The sequence below is a fragment of the Phodopus roborovskii genome, unplaced genomic scaffold (genome assembly GCF_943737965.1).
Source record: "Phodopus roborovskii unplaced genomic scaffold, PHOROB, whole genome shotgun sequence".
NCBI classification, from domain to species: Eukaryota; Metazoa; Chordata; class Mammalia; order Rodentia; family Cricetidae; genus Phodopus; species Phodopus roborovskii.
In genome coordinates, this window is record NW_026126418.1 from 74,159,181 (window position 1) to 74,183,523 (window position 24,343).

A 24,343-nucleotide genomic window follows, 5' to 3' on the forward strand; every position below is an offset into this window, starting at 1 on the left:
GGGCAAGAATGACCAATAATGATAGCAAAAAAGAGAAGTCTACGTGCTATATAGTACTATGTATGCTTCTTACAAATACAGAAGTAATACTGATGTCACACCCAAACTAAGATTCAGAAGGGTCTAAGCACTGTGGTGGACAGCATGATAAAGTTTATGACCAACTTAAATATCACAACTGGATGATAAATTAAAAAAAAAATAGCCACCCCAACAAGAACAAGGGAGGCACCCTTAATAACAGCACATGTTGCCTCTTGGGTTTACAAAGATGAAAAAAAAATCCACAAACAAAAACCCAGGCCTGTGGACAGAAATGAAAATTGACTCAAAACTTAAAGCACAATGGCTCACACCCTTGCTCCCAGTTCTTGGTAGCATCTTTGATGAAAAGAGTAGTAACAGAGATTCAGGACTTCAAAAGAAGCAACACCTGAAAAGCCAAGAACAGCTTATGACTATTTTTCATGCCCACAGCACAAGGTACCAAACCAAAAAGAGAATTGCAGCGACCCTTCTCACAGAGGGTTGGAGGAAGAAATTAGAACCAATCAGAATTCGCTCTATACCCAGCAGTCCTTAATCACCATGGGAATACTTCTACAAGTTAAAGTTTTGTGAAAGCTAGAGTGGGCTTAGAAGTGGACTGGTTGCTTTTTTCATACAGTGGAGAAGGAGAAGTCAGCAATCCACTTTACAAAAGAGCAGGTAATGCCTCAACAGAGGTACAAGTTCACAAGGTACTGGGTGAACTGGGTGATAGGTACTGAATGTGAATTTTTAACTAGTTCCCATCTCCTACTGCTGTTGGGGTGAGAGTGGAAGCTGGACACTGTAAGGAAAACATCCCAATCTTGGTGCAGATGCCAGCCACACCTCCCACACAGCTGGAGTTGGGGTGGGGAAATAGGGCTGAGGAAAACAAGATTCATCTTTCCTCATCCCTGGTCTTAGGGTCAAATCCCCAGAGAGTTGTGATGTGGAAAGCCAGTTTGAGTAGTGTGAGGCAACCCTTTTCCCACAGCATTTGGGATCCATGGCACCAACTGCGTCTCCCAAACCTCACCCCAGCACTCACGCCTAAGTCTGTATGTGTGCATAACATGACATTGTATGATGTATGCATGTTATGTGTTGAAGAGGTCGGGGGAGGCTGCTGAGTGTCTTCCTCTAACTGAAGCCCACGGTTTTGTTAGAGTAGCTGGCCAATGAGCCTGTCTCCAATGCACAACACTGGGATTACAGACATATGTAACCTTGCTTAGCTTTTACATGGGTTTGGGGACTTGAACTCATGTTCTCTTGCTTTCACAGCAACTGCTTTAGTCACTGAGTCATCTCCCTAGTACCCAAGCCAAATCTTACTCAAACCACATGCTGGGTATGTGAAAAGACAAGGAACCAGGCTTTTAGAGATACACAGCTTGTTCTCCCAGGGGAAAACTGGAGGGAGGAGGTCATCTCACTAGCAGCAGTTTGGAGCCAGAAGATTACTGACTATGAGTGCACACACACAGCCAGGCAGCATCCTGGGCTCTGACTAGCCAGAGAATAAATAGCACTTTCAACCTCCTCACCAGATGGGGACTTTGCAGACTCACAATCACACAGTTTCTGACAGTGCAGGGTTCTCTCTCCTTGGGGGGCTCTCCTATCTGCTATGGGTAAAAGGCAAGAAAGTCCACCTTCCTCCTGCCTATCTCTCAGTGTCAGTTTCAGCCAGTCCTTGGAATCACAGCAATGACACTTGAGTAATGGCACTGAGAAGCCCCTCCCTCCAAGGGCTCTGGATGAAATAGTGAAGTCAGTGCACATGCCCTCTGGTGTTTGGGTTCCCCTAATCGCCTGTACTCCACCTGTCTATGTCCCAGTCTTGGAGGCAAAGGGCACTGTTTTGTGTGCAAGAGTTTCCACCTGAGAGTCCAGAGGCTGAAGACAGCCACCTAGAATCATACATTCTGGAGCAAGCATGAGACTACTCTGCAAAGACGTGTCTGGAAGCAGCCTCTGCAGCTATAGCCAATGCCCTCCTAGGATCAGTGTATTCATTCAGTGAAGGGTCCCCAGAGGAGGGACTGTCCTCCAACACTGCAGGGAGATAGGTGGCCCCTCACCCTAAGCTAAGCAACAGGAAATATCAGGATGAACAGGAGCATTGCTCGAAGACTAGACCCCAAGCCTAAGGCCCTAGGCACCAAAGAAGGGAGAAGGGGGAGAGACTGGGAGGACAGGGCCAAAGTGTAGCCTGGTGGGGCGGGGGCAAGAGAAAGCTAGGTCATAGTGGAGAAGCCAGCATTCCACTTCAAGGAGAGAAGCTGGAGGTACCCAGAAGGGAAGGGAAATACCACATGGGATGGCCAGCAGTTTCTGAACCCAGCACAAGCTTGGGATGAACGCCGGGCCATCACAGCAGGCACCTCCCCACTCCCATTCCAAGGGCCAGGGAACACTGTAGGCTGGTGACAGAGCCCAGCAAAGAAGCCCACCTTGTGCCTTGCCAGGCTCCAGGCCAGCAAGGCTGCCAGGCTTTAGGAGGCCACACCCGACCTCTACATAGAAATGTCTGGAATGAGGGACTGGGTTTTGTCATATGTGAGACTAAGGGAAAATGAGGTTGGCTTCTTCTTGCACCTGTCTGAGTCCAGCTCATTTAATAGGCCAGTTTCATAACAACATGAGGTATCTCATGAGGGCCAGGAATCAGAAACTGCCTGGAAAGTCTTCAAAAAGCAAGGAGCCTTCTCTGTTCTACTTCTCTCCCCTTCCTGTGGGATTTCTTTCTGGATTCCTCCAGGGCAGCCGGGTGTAGTCTATTCTCATCACCTGTCCAGGGTCCTGGCACCAGGCAACACCTGAGCTCAGGCATCCTCCTGGGCTGAGTCCTCAATGCACAGGCTTTCTAGTCATATTTTGTTCTGCCTAAGGCTAATGTCATCTCCTGTCTCTAGCTGCTTACAATGGGAGGAAATGGACTCTGTAATTACCCTCTCTTCAACACAGAAATCTGAGGTTCAGAAGTAGAAGTGATGTGTAGCCCAAGACACTCAGAACTTGAACACACAAGATGGCCTGATTCCTGAGTTCTGGTTTCAATAGCAGACAGCTCTATAGCCAAGGAAGAAGGGGAAGTACAGTGGCTCATATTCCTCCCGTCACCAATGTGCATGTGAACAGAAGTACCAGCTGGTCAGATGTCAGGAAGCCAAGCCATAGACATCTGCACACTTTACCTCAACACAGTGGGCAGGGTAACAGGGCACAGTGGCGGAAGATATTTTACTGTTCCTTGGGCCTTCCAACACTCTACCAGGGTGAAAGCCACTGGGCCCTCCCCTTCTCCTTTCCTTCCACCAGAATCAAGAGCCAGTTGTCCTACACTCTACAGACTCAGCAGTCCTGACCTTTGGCACTATTTACAGCTGGCCTAAATCAGCTAGTAACTGGATCCTGGTTATGGGAGTTCCTCTTGCTACCATCAGGCCTTTGTCTGTTAACCACAGTCTTTCAGATCCCAGAATCAAGTCAGAACCAGCCCTCACTAAGGATGCTGCTCCTCGTGGATAGATACCTTGCTATAGAGACATTCAAGTCTCCTGGGGCATCCTGGCCTAGCTTAGCCCAGACATGGCTCCCCTGCACTGTCTCATAAAGAAAGCACTTCTATGTGGGTCCCTTCCTAGTGGGCAGCCATCTGACTTTCCTATGCCATGTCCCAGCCAGCTGACTTCCATGATGGTTCTGATGGCTCTGGCAAAGAGCTGATTAGGACATGTTCCTCTCCTCCTGCTTCAGTATGTCCTGAAGCTGAGGGACATCCCATGATAGGATAGAGCACCTTGCTCACATTTGCCTGGAGACTTTGCAGAGCTGGCAGAAGCCAGAGCCTAGGTAGGTGTGTGGAGAGACTGGGACTTTTGGGAGCTGTGTGATGACAGAGGCCTGCAGCTTCATCTCAGTGACAGAAAGGAACAAGAAGTATGTCACCCCCTCAAAGTCCACAATGCTGAGTAGCCCGACAAGTGTGCCAAGCAAGGATTTAGGCCAGCCTGCTTTCCATAGGCAGTGCTAGACAGGGCACACAGGGAGAGGGATTGGGACAGGAAACCAGGAAGCAGAGGTGGGGCAGGTTGGTGTCTTAGGATTTCTATCACTGTGAAGAGACACCATGACCACACAGTTTCAGAGGTTTAGTCCACTATCATCATGGTGGGACATGGCAGTGTGCAGGCAGACACGGTGCTGGAGAAGGAGCTGAGAGTTCTACATCTGGATCCACAGGCAGCAGGAAGAAAAACTGTATACTGGGCCTAGCTTGAGCCTAAGACCTCAGAGCCCAACCCCCACAGTGACACACTTCCTCCAACAAGGCCACACCCACTCCAAGGCCACACCCTCTAGTAGTGCCACTCCCTATGGGTCAAGCATTCAAACACAGGAGTCTATGGGGGCCACACCTATTCAAACCAACACAGTAACACCTGTCAGAGAATTCAGAAACACCTACACTCTATGCTGGAGACTGGACATCCCTGAGAAGGCTGCAGTATCTAGGAGAGTGAGAAACAAAGCTATAGGTGACAGACAATGACAGCCCCATCAGAGAGCAGCTACTATGAAGCCCATCTCCACCCTAGAGCTCTTGTGCTTATGAATACTCCACCAGGCAAAGCAAGCAAATGACCAATGTCCCCACTGTGCTACCTGTGGGCAAGGAAACAGACATCACAGCTTCTCAATTGGGTAACACCCACGCGTCTAAGGATTCCACAGCAAGAATGGCAGCATGCTACATCTGCAGTCATTAGACAGGGTCTATGACAATGGGTATAGAAAAACACACAAAGCACAAACAAAACCTATGAAAAGCTCGACCCAGTTAGAAAGCACAGGATCACACCACGGTCTGCTGATAGCTTGGACTGTGTGGACAGGTATGCCCCAGCTTCTATAGGCAGAGAAACTTTCACATGTTTCTGGGTGGCCAAGTGGGAAAAGAACCTCCCTCGTATGCCCAGAGCTCAAGACACACTTGTCAGCAGAAATAGCCCTCCTTGAGGGCAACCTTCAAGGCCTTTCCAGAAACCTTCCTCCTTACAGAGCTGCAAGTAGCATTGACCCCTCTACCTGTAGAATGTCCCCAAGAGTCAGCTTTGAGGAGGGGCTGAGCACTGCCCTGTTAACCCCAGTTTCCTGAAAGCTTACAGTGACAGTTCATTTTTATCCCAATGTCAACAGAACAACCCAGCCTTCAAAGAGAGGTATACAGAGGTTGTGCAATGACCAATTACCCTCACCACCTCGACATTGTCTTGAAACACCCCAAAACTTGGTGGCTCATAACAAGAAGCCATTGTCATCTGAAAGTTTCTGTGGAGTGGGCACATAGGCATGTCTGAAGCAAATGCCTCTGGCTCCAGGTCTCTAGTGATTACTATTAATGCTACTTTCTCATTAGAGACCCAAAGGGTACAGGAAGTCAGGGGATGGGTACCCCGTGAGAACCCAGGTCCCTGCTATGAGAATGCTCTTGTACACAGCATACTTAAACCCTTAGCTCACTTTATGGACTCAGACAAAACCTGACCCAAAGCAAAGCTTTCCTCCCAGCCTGGCAGGGAGCCAATCTGCCCTGAGGGCTCCTCTCCTGACCACTGTGTTTTCCTACCACTGTTTATCTCCATGGAGATAGAGGTGGTGAACTAAGGACACACCCCTAAAGGTCCTAAAGGCTGGGTGGAACCTTAGCCCCAACACAGCCAGTTAAACCTGGTATCCACCTGGTCTGTGATGTCATATAGGCCATAGGTCAAACTGTGGGTATTTTCATTCACAAATTGGGGATATTCAATAATATCCATTGACCTTTTGCAATGTCCTCGAGAAATTTAATTTTTAAGGTAACAAATCCAGAGACTGGACAACTAAAGGTAATTATCTCCCTTCTGGAAGGGAGTGATTTTAAACAATACGCAGCTTACCACAGAATAATGGAAAAGATTTTGGGCATTTTGCATGCTAAAGTACCTTTGAGATCATTTGTCTAGTTGAACCTGAGGTCAGAAGGAAGAACTTTCCTGCTTGTTGGATCTCAGGCAGGCTTGGACGTCTGCCTTGATGAAGGGGAACATGTTTAAACATCTCTCAGCTGGATCGGAGGACAGAAGTCAGGCCCCTACAGGACTGTGATCACAGGGGCATAGAAGAGAATGGAAGGGCCATGGCTCAGGACACACCCATGCCCGAATCCAGCTTAGGCCTTCTCCGTGGCACTGATACCCCTTTCTGTTCTCAAGGCTTGCTTCCCCAGCTGAGAGAGAAGACTGGACCCACCATGGCCAGCTAGAGAGTCAGGCTGGGAAGGCAGATGGCAACTGGACAAACAGAAGAATGGGAGGAGTCAGAGAGCTGAGGCCAGGCAAAAAGTGGTGGCCCCAGTAAGAGTTAGGCAGGAGCTATGGAACAAATGACTATTCCTGGGGGATTCTCCTAAACACATGGGGTGGGGAGCTGAAAAAGGCTGGGCTTCCTGTGTGTGGAATGGAATTTTTTTTTTTTTCTGCTAGACACTAAAGGAAAAGACTACCCAAAATGCTCGTCAACTTGGGGTTGTCTTGATTTCCCTGCAGCCACCTCTGATGTGCTGCTATTGGATTTGGACTGGGGCAGGGTGGCTCCTACTGACACACTAGCTACTCAGATGAATGTCTCTGTGCCTTGGCTCTGCTGGCACTGTCTACACCACCTAAACCATGCTCACTCTTTCAACTCTGTGTTAAGAGGAACCACAGTCTAAAGCAGACCTGAATTCTCAAAGCCCAAGGCCAAACTGGGCTGCAGGTCTCCATCAGGTGTGAGGGCTGTGCTCACAGATGCTCACTGGAGCTGACTGACTGTGCTCAGATGCTCACTGCTGTGCTCACTGACTGTGCTCACAGGAGCTCACTGCTGTGCTCGCAGGTGCTCACTGACTGTGCTCGCAGGTGCTCACTGCTGTGCTCGCAGGTGCTCATAGGTGCTCACTGACTATGCTCAATGCTGTGCTCACTGGCCAAGGCTTGAGTCTTTCTAAGGCTTTGTTCTCAGATGCATGGTTTGGAAAAGCTCTCAGGGCTGCAGCTCTGCCTGCAGTGAACACACGCACGCACGCACGCACGCACACACACACACACACACACACACACACACACACACACACACACACGACCTCTCCAGCCAGACTTCCAGGAACCACTCAGTGTGCTACAGCCACAAAGATGTATGCAAAATGCAAATCCAGTAATGCCTTGGCTTAAAGTCTTCCCAGTCCCCAATGGCCCCAGCCAGCCAGGTCACAGCCTGGGGCTCCCCACTCCTACTGTCCAGCCCTTCAGAGATCTGTTCCCTGCATCCCATCCAGTCACTTCCTCCGACACCCTCCAATCCCCCTCATTCTTGATTCTCTAGCCAGTGTTTTTACCAAATAAGTCTCCCCCAATTCAGAGGTCTGGAATTAGCAGCTGTTTTTCAGGGGCCCTCATCTCCCTGACACTACTACAATCAGGCAGTGCATCCTCAGGGCTCTACTCCTCACTACAAAACCTTTCCTGAACCCCAGACCAGGCGGGGCCCCTGCATTCCTCTGCTTCCCCCCTCCCCCATAATGTTCAGCTCACATCTCAGTCCTTGCACACCACTAGTACTCAGGACTAGTCTGTAAGTTGTGTGTGACTGACTTCACTGAGTGTCTTCTAAGGAGCTCACCTTGCTGTTCTGGGAGATACTGGACATCTGAAGTTTGTGTATTTCTTTTTTAAGGTTCTTTCAGTTTCTGGCAGTATGACCCAGTTGCTTGCTAAGAACTTGACTCTGTTCCAAACTTCAGAATTTAAATTTAAAAATAAAGGTTTTACTTTCCAAATGGAAGGACTTGCTTGTTTGACGGAAGCAGCTCAGGCTCTAGAACTTTCCTTCACATACTCAAAATCTGGGAAAGTTTATCATGAACTTTTCAGTGTCACTGCTATTCGGGGCTGTCAGGATGCCTGGCTCTTTTGTTTCTTAAAGCATCACAATTTTCCACACTGCTATGGTACTTTGAGATCAGCACAAAGTCATTTTTGAATTCATCACATTCCTAATTTTATTTAGTTATTTCCTGGATGGAATAATGAGTATTGAAAACCCAAATACCTCTAGATCAAGACAGTGGCTTAGAAGTAAGTGGTGAAGTCATTGTCCAGCACTCTTTCCTACTTTCCTTCCCATTTCCATCAGAACCTGGTGCTTAGTGTAGGGGGCTGTCACACTGAGAATCTGAAGCTTAGGGGTGCAGTGGCACTGAGAACCTGGTGTTGGGGGAGGGGCTGTCACACTGAGAAACCAGTGCTTAGGAGAGGTGCTGTCACCCTTAGAGACAAACAACCTGTACTACACAGGAGTTTAGAAGAAACTAATTCAAAGTCTTGGCTTTATTTATTTATTTTATGTATGTGAGTGCTCTGTCTGCATGTAAACTTTATGCTATAAGAGAGCATCAGATTCCACTAGAGATGGTTGTGAACCACCATGTGGTTGAGGGAAATTGAACTAAGGACCTCTGGAAAAGCAGCCAGTGCTCTTAACCACTGAGCCATCTCAAGCTCCTTGTCTTGTTTTTAATATGTTTTTCGCTCAATGTTTTATTTTAATTTTTTAAAATTTATTTTATGTGTACAAGTGTTTTGCTGCCTATATGTTTCTACACTATGTATATGTCTGGAATCCTCAGTGGCTAGAAGAGAAAACTGGATGCCTGAAGCTGGATACAGATAGTTGTGAGCTGCTATGTGGGTGCTGGAAATCTGTTCAGGCATGCCAAGTGGCAAGGACAGAGGCCAGAACAGGCTAACTGACGACCTAGGAAGCCCCAAGACAACAAGTCCGGCAACAAGATGTGTGGCAGGGACAGCAGAGAAAATTCATCTGTGTCATGTGTCATGTCCCAAACCACAGAGACTCAACAGGCAAACTGTTATGGGAGGTGTAGGAAAATAATTACCTGAACAATAGGAATAGGAAAAGGCAGTGTCAGGATCTCAGAGCTTTCAGCCTGTCCATGTGCACCCAGCCACTCCCAGTTACATGACCACTGCAACCTCAGTGCCTTGGCTATTGAGAGCAGGCAGTGAGATAGTACAGCCAAAGGGGAGGCAAAGAGCTAGACACAGAAGGCAAGAGACACACAAAAGCTCTAACATTAATTCCTAGGAAAAAACTGGTGATATCTTGTTTGTACTCTAACAAATAAAACTTGTCTGAAGATCAGAGAGTGGAGCTAGCCACTAGCTAACCATAGAGGCCTGCAGGTCTGTACAGACAGAGACAGGAAGTAAAATGGCCGGGTGAAGAGAAACATTGGTGGGATGGGGTGGAGGGGGGGGGGGCACAGGAACTCTGTCTCTTTTCAGTCTGAGGATTTCGTAGTGGTAAAAGCTCTACCATCTGTCTGCTCTGATTCTCTGATCTTTCAGCTTTCATCCCCGAATATCTAACTGAATTTTTATTAAGAATAATCAGAACTCATGTTACATATTGGCACCCAACGTGGGGCATGAATTCATGAAACAGCTGCTTACCTGTGGCTTTGCAGCCACCAGTACAGGCCAGAGCAGCATGCAGGGCTCCCGCCAGAGTCACCACCCTGCCTGGCTAGGTTTCTGAGTGAGTTTGGAATTTTCCTGTTGTAGCCTCTCTAAAACAATCTCCAGCTGCCACCCAAACTCCAGAAGCACCTGGGCTCCAAACACCACAGAACTTACCTGCCCTAGACCAGCTGGCTCTGCCCTCAGGCAGCTGCTACCACACATGCTTCTTCTGTACAATCCCCTGTGCATTTTTCAGACAGACATCTCACTCTCCCCCATGGGTTGTGGGCTTCCCGAAACCCCCCCCCTCATCAAGCTGCTGCCACACTAGGTAGCTGTCTTGCCACCCACTCAGACATCTACTGTTGTTGCAACCACCACACACCCTCAGCTCACATGTGCTATACAGAGGCCGCCTCATGCCCCACCTTCAGCAGATTTGGTGAAACAACTGCGAATTCCTTTTTTAGGGGAGGGGGAGTTGAAATAGGGTTTCTTTCTCCGTGTACCTTTGAAGCCTGTCCTGGAACTTGCTCTATAGACCAGGCTGGCCTGGAACTCACAGAGATCTGCCTGCCTCTGCCTCCTGAGTGCTGGGACTAAAGGTATGTGCCACCGCTGCCTAGCAGACAATTGGGAATTCTTAAAGGGGGGAATTGGTTGAAGAAGAAGAAAAAAAAAAAAGAAAGAAAGAAAAGAGTTTTTTTTTCCCCACATTAAAAAATGGAAAACACTATTACACTGGAGGAATTCAGGTCTCTATATGATAATCCGATGGACGGTTTAAAAATGGAACAATTAGGTGAGAGGATAACTAATTTAGATGGGATTTATATAATGTCAGTTATATACATTATCAGTTTTATAATGTTTGTTATATCACTGAAAAGTTGGTTAATCTGAGTACTAAGACACAAGTTTTCGAAAAAAATTAATAAAACAGATCATAGAGATATTCAGACCCAGTTAGAGGAATTTAATGGAGAACCAATTTCAGCATTAAATTACAAGGTTGGAGGGCTGGAGAGATGGCACAGCTGTTAAAGGCTAAGCTCACAACCAAAAATCTATTATAAGGTTAGAGAGGAGCAGCCTAGGGTTTTCCAAAAAAAAAAAACTTAATTTATCCAGTGACCTTACAGGAACAACTGCCAAATGATAGATCTCTCCAAGGCTATGCAAGAGTTAAAGAGGTTTTGGAGCCTGATCCTCAATTACAATGGAAGACCTGGTAAAAAAAAGATGAGGCTAAAACCACTGAACAATGAAGTAGGGCTAGAGGAATGTAAATCCTCCAAGACCAACTTCTTGGAGAAAGATAGTATGCTGATGTACAAAGGCAATCTCTGTATGAGGACCACGCCCTGGCTTTATGCTGCACAGCAGCACTGAATGCTTGAGACAATATTGAAGAAGTAGGAAGGCAAATTGAGTCATTTACTAAAATTATACCGGGCCCACAAGAAGTCTTCATGGATTTCTTACAAAGACTGACTTCAGCATTAAATAAAATGATACCAGATTCAGAAGCTAGACAAATAATAATTGAATCTCTGGCTTTTGAAAATGCTAATGCAAAATGCAAAAAGGTAATTAGGCCTTTAAAGGCAAGATCAGCACCCTTTGAGGAATGGGTCCGAGATACAATCAATATTGAAACGCATAACCATGATGATGCATGGATAGGAGAGGTGATTTCCAGAGGTGTGAAGAAAAATAGAAATGCTAAGTGTTACAATTGTGGCAAACAAGGTCACCTAAAAAGGGATGGTAAACAGAGTATTCTTAGAAACAATGTTTTTTCTAAGCATAATTCAAACAGAACGCCTGTCCCTTGTGAATTATGCAGAAGGTGTTCCAAAGGCAGGAATTAGACAAATGAATGTAGGTCAATAATGGATATGCAAGGTAATCCTTTGCTATTGGGAAATCCCTTCCCAAAGCTAAATTCAGTTCAGTTGTTTCCTGTAACCTTGGAGGAAACTCCTTCCCAGAGCAATTAAAGGGCCTAATGCCTATTACAAGAAACCATACTGCTGTGGATGATAGAAAAGCTATAGAAGAGAGAACAAAAAATTTGAGAGAAACCATTAAGAAAATATACTGGCAAACTTCTATAAAGGAACAAAGATCAAAATTAAAAAGTACAAATAAATGATGTTGTCACTGAAGGCCTTGTAGACACAGGTGTGGATGTCACAATAATTGCACCAGAATCTTGGCATTCAAATTAGCCTCTTCAGGAGGTAAATGTTCAGCTTTTAGGGACTGGAACTTTATCTCACATAAAACAGAGCATGAGATGGGTTGAATGTGGAGTGTCAGAGAGGAAAATTAAAACCATTATGTGTCTAACATAGCAATGAACTTACGGAGATATGTTATGGCAATGGAACAGTCAGATCAACATTCCCCCAATCTCAGAAACAAACCATAAATTAATGTGTGTTTCTGGGGAAAATATTAGAAGGTATAAAGAACAGTCACTGGCCATTCAGGCTGCACAAGAACAGGGCATAACAACTGCTGATCTTTCAAAGACATCAACAGCCCTACCTTTAAAATGGTTGATGGACAAACCTGTATGGGTTAAGCAATGGCCTTTAACAACAGAGAAGTTGTAGGCCTTAGAACAGCTGGTATAGGAACAGTTAAATGCTCAGCATATTGAAGAATCAACCAGCCCTCAGAATTCTGTATTCATTATTAAAAAGAAATCTGGAAAATGGAGAATGGTAATAGATCTAAGAGCTGTTAATAAGGTGACTCAGACAATGAGCTCTCCACAGGTTGGAATTCCTTTGCCTTCTTTATTACCTACGTAATGGCCTCTTTTAGTTATTGATTTAAAAGATTTTTTTTTCACTATACCTTTACAAGAAAAGGAGAAAATTTGCCATCACAGTGCCTACTTATAATGATTCTTGGCCTTCTAAGAGATATCAATGAAGGTTCTCCTACAGGGAATGTTAAATAGGCCCACCCTGTGCCAATATTTTGTATGGCATAATACATAAGCAATTCCCTCAATCTATAGTTTATCATTACATAGACAATATTTTACTAGCTGATTCACATGTACTTTAAGAAGTAGGAAAATTTTTGCCTTGTTGGGAATTACGAATTGCTCCTGAAAAAATACAAGGAGATTGTTTAGGATGTAAAAAGGTCTACAGAAAATTTGCACCAAAAGGTGCAAATTAGGAGAGATCAATGGCTGACTGACTCTTAGTGACTTTCAAAGATTGCTAGGAAACATTTTCTATCTAAGGCCCACTATTGGAATAGAAAAAAAAAATGAACCGAATAATTTGTGCAAAACTTTAGAATTACCAGCTGAAGCTGAAAGAGCTTTGGTGGAAAGGAATTACAGGATGCACATGTGGCTGGTTTGGATCCAGCTTGATTGCATTCTGGTTATTTTACTCTCTAAGCATTCTCTCTCCTACAGGAATATTAATGCAGAGGGAAGATATTGTCTTAGAATGAATTTTTTTAACAACATAAACAGAGTAAAAACTTAAAAACCTATGTAGAAAAGGTGTCTGAGTTGATTCTACAAGGAAAATGGAGACTGTCAACTAGCAGGAATAGACCCCACAGAAATTGTAGTACCTTTTATTAATAATGAAATTGACAAATTATGGGCAGAAAGTAAACCTTGGCAAAGAGCTTGCAGTAAACTTTTGGAGAGATTAATAACAAATATCCCAAAAGCAAGAGAATTCAATTTATAAAGAGAACTAACTGGATCTTTCACCATTGTATGGGGAACACCATTACCTGGAGCCCCTACATTCTAAACTGGTGCAAATAAATCAGGAAAGGCAGTTACAAATCAGAAAATTTAAGTAAAGTGGCTCAAAGCCCTTATAATTCTGTCCAAAAGTCAGAATTATATGCAGAAAGAGTTGTTGTGCATATCGAAACTGCTAAATTTATACCAGATAATACAGAAACTGACTTTATTACTTATTCAGTTATAAGAAATAATCAGGAATAGGAGTCACCTCGTGTGTGTGTGTGTGTGTGTGTGTGTGTGAGAGAGAGAGAGAGAGAGAGAGAGAGAGAGAGAGAGAGACATCTGATCCCATGTGGTAATGATGAAATTGAGCAAATATTGATAGGAAATGATGTGCTGGAGGCTGTGGTGTTATCTTGCTTGTACAAATAAAGCCTGTCTGAAGATCAGAGGATGGAGCTTGCCACTAGCTAACCATAGAGGTCTAGAGGTCTGTTCAGGCAGACAGGAAATGAGATGGCTGAGCAGATAAAGGATATAAAGCAGGAAGAAACAGGAACTCGTGCTCTTGTCTGTTGAGAGGGCGAGGAGGTAAAATTGGCTTACTCCTCCTTCTCCCTGATCTCTCAGCATTTTCCTCTGTATCTGATTCTGGGTTTTTATTATTTAGACCAATTAAGAACTCCATTTACGAAAGGCCTCAGAATTTCATTAAAAAACATTATGTCAATAGCAAAGGTTTGAAAAAAGATGGTTCCATCACTTGGCAACAAGGCAAGGAAATCACAAAGAAATGTCCTACTTGTTCTTTATACAATCAAACTCCACTACCTGCAAGAAATAACCCAAATGGTACTCAAAGGAATGAAATCTGGCAGTTGGATATATTCCATTTTGTAGAATTTGGAAAATTAAAATATGTACACCATACCACTGATACCTATTCAGGATTTCAATGGGCAAGTGCTTTGAGTTCTGAAAAGGCTGGTTCTATAATCACACATTTGTTAGAAGTAATAGCCATCATGAGATACCTGTACAAATTAAGACTAACAATGATCCAGCATATATCTCTAGTAAAATGAAACAATATTTTGCTTATTATAATATAAAGCATATTATAGGCATACCACACAATCCTACAGAGCAAGCAGTTATAGAAAGATCAAATCAAACTCTAAAGGATATGCTAAATAAACAGAAATGGATGATAAGAATCCCCAAAATAGATTGCATAGTGCTTTATTAACTTTATTTTCTGATGCTAATGAGAAAGGAATGATAGCTGTGGAGAGACATTAGATAATAGGAAAAAACTACAGAATTAAATCACCCTGTATACTTTAGAGATGTGCTGATCTCAGAATGGAAACCAGGATATATGTTACACTGGGGAAAAGGTTTTGCTTTTGTTTTCACAGAAGAAAAGATATGGATACCATCAAAATCAATAGGTTAGATTTGAACAGGAGACATCCCTTGATTAGAAGAGGTAATAGTGGGGGCTGCAGAGATGGCTCAGAGGTTAATAGCACTGCCTGCTCTTCCAGAGGTCCCGAGTTTAATTCCCAGAAACCACATGATGGCTCACAACCATCTGAAATGAGATCGGGTGCCCTCGTCTGGTTTGCAGGCAGACATGGAGGCAGAATGTTGTACACATAAATAAATAAGTCTTTAAAAAAAAAAAAAAAAGAGGGGACGGTTAATAAAACAGTATGGTCGCTCAATCTAACTTTAAAACTAACAAATTCTTTTCATTTCATCAGATATACCTTTCCATAAAGGGACCTTTTCAAAATTAGGGTTGGAGGAGGATTTTTTTTTTTTTTTTTTTTTTTTTTTTTTTTTTGTCTTTTCAGGAGAATGAAGGCATCCAGCCAAGAAGTCTAAAGACTAATGGACAAATAAGACATCTGAAGGAAAAGGACAAGTCATCCAGACAAAAGAAGTCCCAAGAAAAAAAGTAATTTGGCCTATTAGTATATCACATCTCCAAGAGGATAAAATTTCATAAATCTTCCCAAATGTTTGTGCTTTTCTCTACAGACATATAATGCGAATGGTCTTTCTGAAGTCCCAGTGCAATTGAAAGGTAAAGCTGGCTTTGGAGTTGGAGTGTGGCTCTCTCCTTCTCTAAACCCAAGCATGTTTGTTAAAGTAAAATCCAAAATCTCTATCTCATATCAGAAGAGCCACCTGATATGGCACGGAAGAAAACCAAAAATTAGGGACTATTCTATTGTCATTAATCTCATAATCCTTTGGTTCTATTTTTGAGTCTTTGAAGCTTTTCTTCAGGTACAAATATTATCTAAACATTTATAAGATTAATATATATATATGCATATATATATATATATATATTAACATTTTTTTCAGGATATTTACAGTCATATTGAGTACTAATTCTATAAAAAGGCTTCATCTAGCTTCCTGTACATGATTTCAAGTTTGAGTCTCTATCAGGTAATCAGGAGTTAAGTTTTGTACTCTGGACGTATATAACAAATATTCACCCTTTGACCTTTTTGAAATCTGCTGCATATGACATTTAAAATGTTTAAGATCTCTGCAGTGAACCATGACCATGCCAAACAGTGACCTTTGAAGTCTCCAAATGGAGGATGGAGCCCCACAATGACAATTCGATCAGGACTGTGACAATGTCACTAAGCTGAAAAACGCCACCTAAAGATCAGCCGTGGACTACAAACTGCTCAGAACAGTTTTGGGCTGGCTAGCTGAGGTGACCCAGCCTCACAGAATACTCTAGCTAGGACTTGAGACAAGCCCTACACTTTCCCATTAGGCAGAGACTGGACAACAAGTGATACAGCTACTTCTCCCAGGACTTGACAATTAACCCAAATTATTCTTTTCAGGATCCCCAAAAGATGCCACTGCCCCCAGATAGCAGGAAGTAAATTTAAGACTATGACACCCACATTCCCAAGAGGTAGGGCATGTGGTTTTCGGTCATTTATTGGGTTATGGATATTTGTCATTGTTTAGTGGGTTGGTTACAAGTTGTTATTGGTAATGGTCAGGAAAAAAGTTGAACAAAGGAAAATAGAGTCCAAGTTCCTGTTTTGGAAAGAGAAAAGGAAGATATAGATATGATAGGATATACAGGTAGATTATTGAACCTACTCTGAAAAGAAAAAAGGGGGATACAGAAATAGGATAAAAAGGTAGATTATAGAATCTGCTTTTAAAACAAAAGAGCAACTACTAATTTTAAACATTTTACATTGGCTTGGAATTTTTGTAGACCATACTGTACATAATTTCTAATCTTGTTCAAGGTATTGTATCTACATAATTCATTTAACAATGTAATGCAAAGTTTTAGCCCTTGAAAGTTATTATTACCAACTATTTAGGATAATAAGGAAATGCAATTAGTAGTTAGTCATCTATAACAATCAAACTTGTAGTCATGTCTTCAAGGTCAAACAGAGATAAATTTTAGATAGAGAAATCATCTTCAAACACTTCAGAGATCTGCAGACTATGGTATTTAAGATGTTTTTTTTTTTGTTTGTTTGTTTGTTTGTTTTTCGAGACAGGGTTTCTCTGTATTGCTTTGGAACCTTTCCTGGAACTAGCTCTGTAGACCAGGCTGGACTAGAACTCACAGAGATCTGCCTGCCTCTGCCTCCCGAGTGCTGGGATTAAAGGTGTGTGCCACCAATACCCGGCTAAGATGTTTCAATAACATAGGTTCATTTTTGATTTTCTTTCTTTCTTTCTTTTTTTTTTAATATAACAATGAAACATGTTTGCTTCTGGTAGCACCAATCTACTTCAGAGAAGATGATGAGCACTGAAAAAACTCCACATGGAGTTCACTTCCTTTGTGGCAAAAGTTAGCCACTGGGGAAGAAAGTGCTCTTGCCTTGACTGTTGACAACATGCTGTCCAAATTGGACAAACAGGACACAAAACAAAGGACTATTGAACTTTGCTAAGACAAGGTATGATAGCCCTTTAATAATCCTGCTTCGCAGAAAAGTCATATAGGCTGAAGATGGATGTCCCAATTTGCAGAGGAACCTTAGGTTGCTGTCCAGGCAGCCAGCTGTTTCTGTCATTTCTCACATTTTTTGAAAGTCTCTTGCCTGCATTTCCTGCTTACTCAATTAATATTATCTTCTTCTGGGGTCTCTGATGAAGTTGAAGACTTTACAGTTATAGTTTTCCTTGTTGCCAGATTCAGAAAACAAATTCACTAAAGAAATGTAAAGTGTATAAAGTCGAGAGACATTAAAAGATAGGTTTGGTAATGCAAATTAAAATAAAAGTGAATTAGGTACAACCTTTTGGACTCACCAAGATAGGATAGATATGGAGTATTTTCTCTGAATTTGTCAATTGTTAATGGACTAAACATTGTTGATGTGTTTATTGTCTGTATATATACTGTATATAGCTATTATATATAGTTTTTCTTATATTAGTTATAAACTATTTTTTATTTTTAGACGAAAGAGGGGGGAATGTGGTGATACTTGTTTATACTCTAACAAATAAAGCTTGCCTGGAGATCAGAGGGAGGAGCTAGCCACTAGCTAACCATAGAGATCAGGAGGTCTGTACAGACAGACAGGAAGTGAGATGGCTAGGCAGAGAGAGGAATACTTGGGGGGGAGGACGGACAGGAACTCCATCTCTTTTCAGTCTGAGGAGTTCATAGAGGTAAGAACTCTATTGGCTGGCTGCTCTGCTTCTCTGATCATTCAGCTTTCAACCCCTAATATCTGACTCCAAGTTTTTATTATTAAGGCCAATTAGAACTTGTGTTGAAAAAAAAAAAAATGGAGGTAGGAGGATCTGGGGTTCAAGACCATTCTTGGCTTCGCAAAGACCTCAAGGCCAGCCTAAAATATATGAAAACATGTCTCAGAAAGAAAAAAATGAGAGCTGGGGAAAGAAAGGACTATTCTTAACCACATTAGAGCGCCCACATGTATTCCCTCTTGGGACAGCCACCAAAAATAGACACATGGCAGCTTACAGCAAGACAGAAGAGAATGGGAAAAGGAGAGGATTACACAGGGAAACAAAAGAGAAAGAGAGAGAAAACAAAGCCTCTCACATCGGGTAAAGCCAGGGAGGCAGCTTAAAATACTAACTCCAAACAATGGTCAAGAGTGAGACATATGCACATGCACACATGTGTACACATATGCATATTTATATACATCCTCATATGTGTGTGTATTTATACACATCATTACTCCATCAAATTAGAATGTTATTCATATCTTTATTATTACTAAGAATATTACTACCAATTAAAACTATTACTAAGCCTTATCATCAATTTCAGAGGAGTTAAAATGTGTAAAGAACAAACACACCCTACATCAAGAAAATGCAGTAAGATAAAAAACAGACAGTGTAACTGACTTTTAAAAATCCAAAATCTAAAATTTAAATATTTGGGAAGATCAACAGATGGACTTTGAGAGTGGACTTGAGAAGAGAAGGGATGAGGTGAGAAGAGAGGGGGAGGGGCAACAATATAAACTCATGAGGACCGTGAAAAGCAAATGCATCTGTAATCCCAGCACTCACGAGGCAGACAAGCAGAATGAGTTTGAGGCCAGACCAGACTACACAGTGAGTTCCAGGCCAGCCAGGGCTAGACAGTGAGAGCTAGTTTGAAAATTAAATAAATATAACCACATATAGAGAGAAGTTCATATTTATAAGAAAAAACTGCTTACTATACTATAATCAAAAGTTAAATGAGGGGGAAAAACCCCTTTATGCTAATAATCTTGAAAGGACAGATCAAACAGATAGTGCCCTACTTTAAAAAAAAATTCCAAGATGGCTTTAAACAATCAGAAAATGCAAGTATGAAGTGCTACCTGGAGAAGTTTCCAAAGCTGCCGGAGGGCTGTGTAAAGGGCTCCCCTAACCCTGAGTATCAGGGGTATGTCTAGAGAGGCCTTTCCGTTCCTGCCTATCAAAACTGTTTCAGGTCAGAACAGGATAGATTCTTCCCTGAGATCAAACTACAAACAGAATTTTCCATGTATCAAACTGACAAAATAAAAAAGAAAGAAAAATAAACTTGAATAGAAAATGCTTGCCAGGCATGTGGCACACACTTTTAATCCAGGAGGCACTCAGCAGGCAGAGGCAGGAGGAGCTCTGAGTTTGAGGCCAGCCTGGTCTACAGGGTGAGTTCCAGGACAGCCAGGGCCACACAGACAAACCTTATCATGAAAAACTAAAAGAAACAAGAAGGAGGAAGAGGAAGAAAGCAGCAGCAGCACAAGACCTTATTAAAAGAAGACCCTTCAAGGTGTGCTTTGTACATTCATGCTGATCTCGTTACCTGCTCTTCCAAAAAGTTATTATAAAGCAATAATCATATGCACATGCAAAACTTCCTATGGCACAAGGACGATCACTACAAAAATATAAACTGTGAGCGACGGGCAATAGAGAGGAGTAAGGAGGGAGCCACAGTACAGAAAAGTACATACAACATGAGGTGTCTGAAGTGAGTACACAGATTGTTTTTCCTCATGCCAAAAGGAGTGAGATACAGAGCAAAAATGTCTTTCATGGATAACTATAGACTTTCTCCACCCAATTTTGCTAATGAACATATAATATTTTATAACAAGAAAACTCAGCAAATATTACTAGAATTTCATTTGCACAAATTTTGTGAGACATATTAATAATGCCTAAAAATCTACAACAGAGGGCTTTTGCCTGGGATCCCCCTGTGTGGGAGGATCTGCACGAACCAGGAAGAAGTTTGCTGTGGACATCCTGACCCATCTAGGCTGCAGCCAGGAAGCCTGTGTTCCTCACAGCCCAGAAGCCTGGGGTCCTCCAAGCCAGGGAGCCTGGAGCCCTCAAGGAATAGGAGACTAGGGTCCTTGGAGACTAGGTGTGTGAGACAGAGCATCTTTATTTCCACCTTACTTGTGTTCCTATCCTAGAAAGCACCACTAGTCTGTTCCAAACCAAGGAACCACCAAATCCCTTCTTTATCCTTGATCCTTGCTGCTTCCCAGAAACATCTCAACTAGAAACTGGAAAAAAAGCATCTTATTTCACATTTCCCTTAGAAAAGTAATGGTAAAATAAGCCAATAGAGACTCATACCTAGATAGGGAATACTGGGCACCATCTTCAAACTTCGGATGTAGTCCCGAGTCCGCTTGTAGTTGTCTTCTTTGGACATCAGGTAGTCCAGTTTCTCAAAAGTGGTTTTGTCTTTACGATTCAAAAGCTGGAATGAAAAGAAGTTATAGAATATGAGAGGGAAAAGAAATAAATCAGAAATAAAGCTGACAGGAGAGGGGGCTGTGACGAAGGGCAAAAGGAAACACCTGAATGTGTGTCCACAATTATGTCAAACCCTGATGGAAATAAAGATTTTAAAAGGCAAGGATAGAGCCAGCCAGTAGTGGCACACACCTTTAATCCCAGCACTAGGGAGGCAGAGGCAGGCAGATCTCTGTGAGTTCAAGGCCAGCCTGGTCTACAGAGTGAGTTCCATGATAGCCAGTGCTACACAGAGAAACCCTGTCTCAAAAACCAACCAACCAACCAAACAAACAAACAAAAAAGGGCAGAGATGGGGACCTTCATGGCATCAGTCTGGTTGCTCTCACAGTCTCACATGAAGACGAGCCCTGGAGCTACCTTGTCCACCAGCCACCTGATGCTAGCTAACTCCTTCAGTACAGACACTCTACAACAGCACAGGGCTTACAGAGTGAAACACACTGGTCATGTCCCCAGCAAGGTTATTTCAAAGCTCTAGCCAGTCTCTTCTCCATAACGCCTCATGGTGAAAGATGCTATCAACTGCCACACTGACTCAGGTGAACATGCCAAGAGGACATGGCTATGCTGCAACTCAGGGCTCTTTTCCAGATTCCCCCACACCCTCTGTCATGTTTCACTGGGCATAGTGTTCCACATAAAGAACCTTCTTTTCCATGAGCAGTCATCTACCTACAGAGCACCTGGTTAAGAGACTCAGGGTGAGCAAATACTTCCAGAGATGAGAAGCAAGCTCTGTGATGACTGAGCACTTGGTGTGTGAACCCAGGAGATAGGATGGCTCAATGTAGTCTAAAACTTGATGCCGAGCACTCACAATGCTAACCTTCACAATGGATTCAAAGTCTAGTGCCGGGAAACAGCAAGGTGCCTACCCAGATGCAATGGCTTTGAGGAAAGAAGTCTAGAAGAGGAGGTCAAGCTTGAAAAGAGGCCGAACAGACATATTTTGTAGCAGCATAGCAAGTGGGTGAAGAGACATTGAGGACCCAAGGAATGGTAAGTGAACTAGCAACAACCAAAAAGAATCGTTAAGAAAAGCTATATGCTGGGGCCAGAGAGAGATGGCTCAGGGTTAAGAACACTGGCTGCTCTTGCGGAGGACATAGGTTTGATTACTAGCACCTACATGGCAATTCGTAAGCATCTGTAACTCCAGTCCAAGGGGATTCCAATGCTCTCTTCTAGCCTCCCCGGCCACCAAGCATACACATGTTGTACAGACATACATGCAGATAAAGCACTCATATATATATATATATATTTTTTTAAATTATTTTTTAATGCTGGAAAAAAAGGCATACAGAGAGGCAGTGTTTGATTTTGTTTTTGTATTGTTTGCTTTTTTGTACAAGGTTTCTCTGCCTATCCTGGAATTCACAATGTAGACCAGGCTGTTCTCAAACTCATAGCGATCCCCCTACCTCTGCCTCCCAAGTAATGGGATTAAAGTTGTGCACCACCACAGCTGCATTTTTGTTTGTTTGTTTTTAGCTGATGGAATCAGAACCCCATGACTTCTTCAAATCATCTATATTCGTCTAGATGGCAAACAAATCCTGATGCCTTCACTCAAACCGAGGCTGAGCCATGTTGGCTCAACAGCCCACACCACTAACTAGTTCTCAGGTCACTGCCTGTATTCTCTGCCATGTTCAGCCTATCCAATACCTATATGAGCTGTACGTCAGGCTGCCACCCATGTCCTCCCTGGACGGACAGACGGACAGATGCACGCGCACACACACACACACACACACACGAGAGAGAGAGAGAGAGAGAGAGAGAGAGAGAGAGAGAGAGAGAGAGAGAGAAGAGCTGGATCTTGTTAACGTTCCTCAAAGACTCCATTCTGTGCCAACAAAGGAAATCAGGTCATGACCAGATTTCTCAAGAATCATTTATAAGTTGCTTTAAGAGGAAGAAATTCAGCAGCTTTTATCATGATGTACTGGACAACTACCCAAGAATTTCCTTTACTAAAGTGAAGGAACAGACCAGATAAAAGAGAATACAGGACACAAGAGTCAGAGGGTCCTACTTAATAACCGTAACAGGGATCCTGGGATACCCAATGAGCTGCAGGTCTTAAAAACAACTGGTTCACACGGGCAACTCAGACCTTCCTGGTAGCACAATTGTGGCATGAGGCATGATATATGTAATAAAAATAAACAACTTTAAGATTACATATCAGTCTAGGGAATAGATGGCTAATTTGGTAAAAAGAACTTTTACATTTGTTTATTTATTTGTGTGAGGGGCATGCACATGCCACAGAATACATATGGTCTACCATATGGGTTTCTGGGATTGAACTCAGGTCATCAGGCTCAGTTGAAGGTGTCTTTACCTGCTGAGCCAACTCACTGTCCTGGAACTTTTTTAAAAAGAGAGTTGGAATGACCAGGTAAACTATTCAAGAAAGCACAGAATACTCCTGAATTACCTCCTGACTGTACAGTAATGCCTGCATACACAATGTTAGTCATTAAGACCCTGAATGCTCATTTAACAAAAATGGTTCAACTATTGTGATGGGTTTTTGGAGGAAGGTGGAAACTGGATCTAGAAAACTAAGCTAACATGTATATATACTATCTAAAGTAGGTGGATCAAGAAACTCTAGCAAACACACATGGGTGGAATGGTGGCACAAACTTCAAGAAGAAACCACCAAGCTGGAAGGACTGCCTCTAGGGAGGGAGGGAGTGGAAAGGGCAGTGTGTAGAGAAACAGGGAGTATTACAGGTTTCAATAAGCCTTTCAGTACTTGGCGATTTTTTTAAATTAATGTGCATGAATTATGCTGATAAAAATTCTCTTCTGATTTAGGTCTTTAAAAATAGGGTTTGCTTATTCAGAAAACAGCAGCACTTACTTACACATGTCTTAAACTTTTATTACAGGTAGAACCAGCAACTGCAGCCCTCACATGAACTAAGGGTGCTTTAGATCTCAGCATTTATAAGAAGCCTCAGGAAAAGGCCATCAGAACTACATGTAAGGATATCCAGCAGTTGCTTACCAAGAGTCAGGCATATACTGCAGCCATTCTTGCTCAGGGAACAAGGTAAACAAAGGAGATTAAGAGGACACTCATAGCCTGTGACAGCCAGAGGCCTCAGGAGCTCAGTATGAAATTAGTAAGGAATAAAATGGGGGCATTTACAAGTAATTTTTCACCCCTTTGGCTCTATAATATCAGGATAAAAGATGCAAAGTCCCAGCTCTAACACCAAATGTTTGCTGCAGTGGGAAAACGGTGACTTTGAAACACAGTCAAGTGGAGAAGTATTGGGGCATCATCCATACTCGCCATTATTCCAACTTATTGTGAGGGTGCTTTTGTGTCTTGCTTGGCACTGAATCCCAAAGAGGGCGGAGTGGTGCTGGCTGAGTTGCTCTCCTCCTGCATTCCCTCCCCAGCACCCCCAGCCCCTGCCTCACAGAAGGAACGCAGCTGAAATGAAATGTAATTGCACAAAAGGGCAGAGAGAAAGATAACAGTGAGGATGGGGAAACCAGTCCCATTAGAAACTCTCAAGCATTCACTAATCCTCAGGTGATAATGCTAATAAAAGCCGAGACTATGGATTTCTGATAAGACACACATGAGCTCACAATAGGCTGAAGTATATTGAAAGGAAAATCCATGCTACTAAAACCACTA

General features: G+C 43.0%; 1 protein-coding gene across 4 annotated transcripts in view; it reads right to left on the bottom strand.

The window, feature by feature from the left end:
- Nucleotides 1-24,343, bottom strand: part of Ralgps1 (Ral GEF with PH domain and SH3 binding motif 1) — a 231,887-nt gene that overhangs the window by 103,820 nt on the left and 103,724 nt on the right. For all 4 annotated transcript variants that reach the window (XM_051185235.1, XM_051185234.1, XM_051185233.1 and 1 more), the window contains exon 8: nt 20,485-20,611. In XM_051185235.1, coding sequence (XP_051041192.1) covers nt 20,485-20,611 — 127 coding nt within the window. The remainder of the gene's footprint in view (nt 1-20,484; nt 20,612-24,343) is intronic.